Here is a 7,452-nt window from a genome sequence, read left to right as displayed (position 1 = left end):
GCAGCCGCAGCCCGCGGGGGGCTCGGGGCTCGGCGGCGGGTGCGGGCGCTGACAATGAGGGGAGGGCCGCGGTACCGGGCGGTGCTTTGACGTCAGCGGGAGCGGGGCGGCTCCGCGGGGAGACGGGAGGGCGCGGCGGCCATTTTGGGGGGGGGAGCGGGCCCGGCTCGGGCTGTGGTGGTTGCTGCCGTGTGAGGGCTGCCTGGGGCGGAACGGGGCGGCGTGGAGGCGGTGCGCGGCCCCTGCAGCTCTGTGACAGCAGCACCAGAGGGACGTGGAGCTGTTGGAAGGGGCACGGGTGCTTGTGGCACAGGGGCGGATACCCCGGTGGAAGGAGCTCGATGGTGTGAGGTTAGAGAATGGGCAAGGTCTGTCCTAGGGAAGGAACTGGGATACGTGACCTAGATGGAGAGAGGCGAAGGAAGGAAGCTCTGGGTGCTCGGAGGGGAAGGAGGAAGTGTTTTGGGGTTTGTTCGTGGACATTTGTCGCAGTCAGCACCAGACAGAAGGGGACAAGTGGGATGCGGGATGTAACAAGGGGAGGAGGCAGATCCAGCTCTTGGCTGGGCTGGGAGGTGCTGAATAAAAGCCATACAAATAGGAGCAAAGTAGGGGACCCCAGCTCACCCTGAAGAGTAAAGGGGACCAGGAGGGGGGAGAACTACACCCCAGGCACTGGGATGGGCAGAGGGGCACAGGAGGGAGCAGGAGGAGGGGTATGGCAGAGGTGGTGCCCTTGTGTGGGGCGCGCCGGAGAGGAGCGCTCTGCTCGCGGGCGGCGGGAGCAGCGTGGGGAGCAGCGGTCCCGTCCTGACAGGATCACTGCGGGCGCGCAGGCTCCTCTCCTCGCGGCCCTTGCGGGGAAGGTGGTGTGTTCCCAGGGGTGCAGGGTGTGGGCAGATGAGAGCAGAGGTGACGAACACCCATGCAATCAGGAATAGGCTGGGGAAGCGGCCGAAGCTGTCAGCACCTGTGGCAGCAGAGGGCCCATGGGGGTGTAGCAGGTTTAAACAAACAGAAGTGGCTCCTGCAGCTGATGCACAGCTTGGTAACGTGAGAGGCGGGCGGCTGAGGATGCCACCGACGTGAGGGTGAAAAGGGATTAAACAAGCTCATGGGGAACAGCGGTGGCTGTGGAAAATGCCTGAGTCATCTGCGAGCCCACAAAGTCCTGAACTGGCTCCTGGGGTATTCTTGCTGTTCGGCGCTTGCTGTCTCTATGGTGAGTTCCAGTGAGGTGTCTGAGCTGATCCAGCAGCTTGCTGGGGACGGTGCCCGCGGTTCTGCTTCCCTTCTGGAACCGCTCGTGTGTCTGTGCTGCTTCGGGTGCGCCAGTTCTGGCATCAGTTCATTAAGTTGGCAGAAAATGAAGGCAGAGCGAGTGCTTCTCTGCCAGTTTAGTGAGCTCAGTCAGCCCCTGTTCTCTGAGCCAGGGCTGGCCATCACATCAGAATCTCTGGCTTCTCTCTGCAAAGTAAAACCGGACTTATTATTACTATTTTTTAATGGAAGTGGAGCCTCTTCTGATCCCAGGTATTCAGGCTTTAAGTATTTATAACGTGAGAGTCATGATAGCCTCCTGATACTGAACTGGTTTCTAAAAGCTCCTGACAGAGCTGAAGCCTGTGCTAGGTGCCACACACAGTTTAGGAACATTCCTAAACACAGTAAGCAGGAAGAAGAAATAGATGTATGCTTGTGTGGGCAGCACTGCGGTCTAGCTTGCTAGTCACATCATTATCAGGACTCTGTGTGGCAACCCACCTAAGTTTGGTTTGGTTTGTTGTTATTTCTCTGAGTGTGTCTAACTGTTTCTTGTTCCTGGGATCAGCGGGATACCACCATTACCTCCCTTAGGATCCTGCAGCCATATCAAGGTTAGTAACAGAGGCACTCAGGAGCAAGCAGCAACATCAGAAGCAGGTCATTGTCTTATTCTGTTCATACTGCTGCTATCTTCCTCTTGGTCAAAAAGCATTGGGCTTTTTTTTTGTGATGAAATTCAGTTGAGTTTAGAGCATGTTTCACTCCTTGCTGGAGCAGACATCTTAAAAATGTCAGCTGAATTAGGCCTACACATGGGCCCAGAAGGGATTCATTTGAGGGTGCCAAGGATGCTTGCCAATGTAATCTCAAGACTGGTTTCTTTCATCTTCAAAAGATCCTGGTAATTGGAAAAAGTTCCTGATGATTGAAGAAAGGACAAATGCCATTCCTGTTGTCAGAAATGGCAGTGAGGATCCACGCAACTATCAACTGGTCAGCCTTAACTCAGTCCCTGGGAAGAGTGGACAGCACATTCTTCTGGAGGCTATTTCAAAGCACGTGAAGGACAAGAAAGTGACTGGGAGCAGCCATCAGGGATTCACCAATGCCCAACCTCATTACCTTCTACAGTGAGGCAACAGCCTGGGTGGACAACAGGAGGGCACTTGATGTTGTATTGGGTGATAGTAGCCTTGACTTTGTCATGACGTGGTCTCCCTACAGTCTACTTGTAGCCAAGTTGGTGACATTTGGACTGGGTAAGTGGAGTGTGAAGTGAGTGAGAAACGGGGTGGATGGTGGGGCTGAAGGGGTCATATCAACTATATGAAGTCCAACTGGCAACTAGCTGCTATGGGATCCTTCAGGAAAGGGGCCTCCCTCTCAGTAGCAAGATGCTGGCAACACAACTGCTGTGAAGATGTGTCTGTTGCCACCAGAAGCTGGAGGGGGTGTGTTTGTGAATAAGGCGGCTTGGAGGAAATCCGGCTGAGAGGGCTCTTGACTTCATTACCTATTTACCTACATTTCCTCCTGTCTCACTGGTGATGAAACCTAAATACAAAACCTGTTATTGACAAGTCTATGGAATGTGTGTCTGGTCATTGGTGTTTTCAGCAGAAGCATCTGGCTGCTGTTGGGAAGTGACAAGAGCTACTGAGCACCTGTAGCCAGGTTGGCATAATGGAAATTTCATGGGAACCATGCCTACAACCACCCCTCCTGGCATTCCTTCAAGGGCTCTTAAGGTTTACTGCAGAGGGAGTAGTCTTACACATACAACATTTGCTGCTCCATCTCTGGATTGGTAAGCGTGGCAGTATTGCTTCAACTCACACACTGCCCATGACCATCTTCCCTTCACATTGCAAGGTTCAGGCTTGTCCTGGGAGGAGTGAGCAGCTTCCACTTCCATTGTCTTGCCAGCCTTCAGCCATGGTGACTCCTCATTGCTAACACTCATCCCCTTCCCCAGCACTGAAATGTAGTTGTGAGGTGCTGCAGTGGACACACAGACATGCTTTGACTTTTATTTAGCTATTTCTTGTGTTTTCAGTAAAATCCATATTATGGTGGGAGAGCCACAATAGGTACCTCTATACAAATAAAAAAAGGTCTTTTAACTTACCTGTGTGCTCAGGATTGCAAGAACTTCAGCAGAGAGGCACTTAGAAATCATGCAGCCCACATGTGCCTTCTGTGAAGTGCATTTGTGTCCTCCTGACTGCAATCCACAGAGCATTAATGACATGGTAAATATGGACATTGATCTCTGGGCCGTGATAACCTCCTCCTTTCAACTCTGAGATGATGGGATGTTATTTATCTTTCATTTGTGATCCTTAGCTGGTGTCTTCATGTGCCGGTTCCATATTACTGTTTTTTCCAGCATGAGTTCCTGAAGCACTTTGTCAAATATTTACCAGCATTAAAAATGGTGTAATATTAGACCATGTGCCCTTTTTAATTAGCCTATGGTCTAATTAAGGACAGGGCCTCTTGCATTGAACTGTGAATTCTGTTTGCTCTTGAATTGAACTGTGTCTTAGAAAAGCCCAAAGAATAGTAGTGGATCATCTTCCTTGGAAAGATAAATAACACCCCATCATCTCTGAGTTGAAAGGAGGAGAGTGTGCACAGTGCCCACAGGGGCTGTGGCCCGTGTCAGCTCATGTGTCCCCAGGCAATGCACAAGGAGTGAGCATGGGTGAGAGAAGCACCGCTGCCAGTGAGAACTGTGGGCCCTCTCTGGAAGCAGACTGGAGGGACATGGCCAGGTAATTCTTAAGCTGGACTGAGCTATATCAGCTCACTCTTGGGAGGGGAGAGGAGCTGTGTCCCAGATAGGGCAGCCTCAATTGCCTTCAGTGTGTACTGTGAGAGGACTATACAACTGCTTCTATTCTGCTGTGGGTATTCCTGGGGCACTTAACTTCATCGTCCAGTCCTCAGCAGAGGCACCAGCAACAGGAGGAAGCTGCAAGACTGTGCAAGAGATGTAAATGAGAGGCTGAAAGGCTGTAGTGGGCCTGGACGTGTCAATTCTCTCCTCTCTAGCTCTCCATTTCTTGTCACCAAGGAGTGAACCTTCTGGCTCTTTTTTGAGGTCCCAGTTACCCCACACTGGCACTAACTATATTTTCCTGTTTCAGTTTGTGCATGCAAAAAATAAATAACAGAAATATAAGATTGAAATACTTTTCCATCATTTTCATGCTATTTATTTTGTAGTGTTTCTGCTATTTTATTAATGATAAAATGTGTAAAAATGATTTCAAATAAATGAACCTTCTTTCTACAGTTCACCCAAAGCAGAGCTGAAAATGCAGTATCTGTGAAATACCCACAGGACTTACACACATGCTATGCCTCCTATGCCCTGCTGCTCACAGGCTGTATCACACCAAGTTACAGGTTTGATCAGTGTCAAATGGCTAGGGCACATGCCATAGAAACGCAGACATCAGAGCCTGTTCTCCAGATGCTTTCTCAGCCTACATAAATTGTTAGTAAAATACAGCAGGAATACTGTCCTGCAACTACACACACCTTTTCCTCCCATCAGGTTACAAAGGCGTGGCGGAATTGGGTAACGTGTGTCATTTCATCACACAAACTCAGCTGTCTGGTTCAAGCTCTGTCACTTCTTACCAAGCTTACTTCATGTGTTGATCTTACAGATGATCACTGCAGAGACCACAGAGACATTCTGTTATGGGATGGAGGATTCCAGACAGAAAGTACCAAATGGGCAGGAAGTTCCCAGTTACATGCACAGCACAGGGTAAGTAGCAGAGATGGCAATTATGGCTCTGTACCTTAAGGAGTAAAAGCACAGGAAGTTTCCAGGTAGGCTGCACAATTGCACAAGGGTCAGTAACATGACAGGAGAGGCTCAAGATGAGCACTTCTTGAAATGAATTAGTTTTTGGAAAGCTTGTTTAAATTCTTCATTAAAAGCTGTATAAATGACTGGATTGATCAGGGAGTTTAAGTAACCTAACCATGTAAAAAAGTCCAGGAGGATGGGATGAAACCAACAAGCATCTTGGCAGATTGGCAGCACTAGGGACATGACAAAAAAAGGCAGCCAGCAGAAAATGAAAGCTCCCAGAATAATGCCTAACGTTTTGGTGGCTTTCCTTTCCCTTGCAGCAGAAATTCTCTTCCTTTCCAGGATGCTATCTGCAAGCTTTATTTTAACGTGATTGATAAATATTGGCGAGCCACCTGAATGGGACTGCCCTTCATGAAGACTGGCATTAATGGAGCAGAGGGAAGACCCAGCAGAGCCAGTAATCAGGTGTGCTGTGGTAAAACGTTTCCCACATAATGAGGGTGGCTTCAGGATCCTGGATCGAGCCGCTATATAAATTCTCCCATACAAGATGAGGAGGAGCACAGTTGGGATGTAAAAAGCTCCACAAGTGGAATAAATCGTGTAGGAAATTTGGTCTGTGTTCACAGTACACTTTGCAAGTTCTTCAGGAGCTTTCACTTGCCTCCAGAAGAATGGTGGCACAGAAATGCTGATAGAGATCATCCAGACCACAGCAATCATGAGCGCTGCTCGACCAGTGGTCCGGCGTTTGGCATATTCCAGAGCATCTGTGATAGCCCAGTATCTGTCCAGTGCAATGACACAGAGGTGTAGGATTGAGGCTGTGCAGCACGTGATGTCCGATGATAACCAGATATCACACAGCACTTGGCCAAAGGCCCATGTGTGGGTGACAGTGTAAGCAATACTGATGGGCATTACTAGGACAGACACTAAAAGATCAGTCACTGCCAAGGAGCCGATGAGGTAATTCGCAGGTGTGTGGAGCTTTCGAGTCACAAAAATGGTAATGACAACAAAAATGTTTGCAAGGACCGTTGCCAACGTTAGAACAGACAGAAGGACTGACAAGGAAATCTTCAGCCCTAATAGTGTCCCTTCATCCAAAGCCAGCGGTGCTTCAGTGAAATTTAATGACTTGTTTGCTGAGCTCTGGAGAGGGAGCTCTGCCGAGTGGTTATACTGAGTCATCCTCTGCTCTGATTTCACTTCCCACTTCCCAGCGTAGCCTTTCTGGGATGCTGAAGGAAGATGCTTACTTTTTTGCTGAAATAGAACTTTTCATACTAGAACCCAACACTGAAGAAATATTAACTTGTTGAAAACTTCAGCTTACACAGTAGATGAGGTGCTCTCCTAAGTTACATTTTCCATCACATCACTTCAATGACATCATTGTTAAAGCAAAACATAATCATCCAGATGTGATTCTGGTGTCTGACAAACACAGGCACTATCACAAGTACTGTAAGTGGTGGGAATTTAGGTGGTTTTCATTTTCATCATGCAGGTGACTAAATCATTCTTTATTACCTTTTCTTCACACCTTTCTCAACTCATCTGCAAAGCTGCATCCATCAATACTGAAGAGTGAGATGGCGAAAAAGAAACGTGGGCATGTAATTGGTGCCCCTGTGCTTGGGACAAAGCCACCCTCAAGAGTATTTTCTCTTCCTCTCTACTAGCTGAATGTCTATTTTTGATATTTATAAGGGACACTTTATTAGTAGAGCACCCAAGATATAAACCAATACTGTCTGCATTCCTTCTGTAACCATCATTTGTGCCAGAATTGTAAATCAAGACCTCTTTTTGAAAAGCTCAGAGCTCGGTTTTCTTCCTCCAGACCAGTGAGGTTTTCTCTTCAACATTCAGTCTTCAAATGCTGAAGTCAGGTGTTGGGTACCAGAAATCAATGCGTTGGCACTGAAGCTCACAGCATGTTCTAAGAACTGAGATGCTTCTGATCATGCACATGGTGAATGATTGGAATGACTTCTGGAGGAGTGATTCCCTCAAAGGAGGAAGAACAGACTGGTGAAGGGGTTCTGGAAAAAGAAAGCAGATTTTTTAGTCTAGAATGGAGATAGAAGAGTTGTGGTTGTTGAGGTATCACAGTCTGCAGTCTACACGCTTGCCATGCTTTTCTTTAGATTCACTTAGTGTAACCTGAAATCTTTACAAACCTGAAGAAAACATCCTAAGACAGATTTATAGAATCATAGACTCATAGAATAGTTTGAGTTGGAAAGGACCTTAAGATCATCCAGTTCCAACCCCCCTGCCATGGGCAGGGACACCTCACACTAAACCATGCCACCCAAGGCTCTGTCCAACCTGGCCTT

The 7,452-nt window shown here is 48.1% G+C and overlaps 1 protein-coding gene and 1 long non-coding RNA gene across 2 annotated transcripts; one reads left to right on the top strand and one right to left on the bottom strand.

Moving 5' to 3' along the window:
* The first annotated feature begins 216 nt into the window (after positions 1-216).
* On the top strand, positions 217-2,508 carry LOC308228802. Its single transcript, XR_013958269.1, has 3 exons — positions 217-351; positions 1,034-1,222; positions 2,162-2,508. It is a non-coding gene; the product is annotated as an uncharacterized lncRNA (long non-coding RNA).
* A 2,653-nt stretch (positions 2,509-5,161) lies between these two features.
* On the bottom strand, positions 5,162-6,298 carry HTR1D (5-hydroxytryptamine receptor 1D; the record flags this gene model as incomplete). Its single annotated transcript, XM_080632364.1, has 1 exon — positions 5,162-6,298. The coding sequence occupies one exon, from the start codon at positions 6,296-6,298 to the stop codon at positions 5,162-5,164; it is 1,137 nt and encodes a 378-aa protein (XP_080488490.1).
* Positions 6,299-7,452: the final 1,154 nt, after the last annotated feature.

Source organism: Psittacula echo (genome assembly GCF_963264785.1).
Source record: "Psittacula echo genome assembly, chromosome: 21".
In the NCBI taxonomy this organism is placed as follows: Eukaryota; Metazoa; Chordata; class Aves; order Psittaciformes; family Psittacidae; genus Psittacula; species Psittacula echo.
This window is presented reverse-complemented; position numbering and strand designations above follow the sequence as displayed.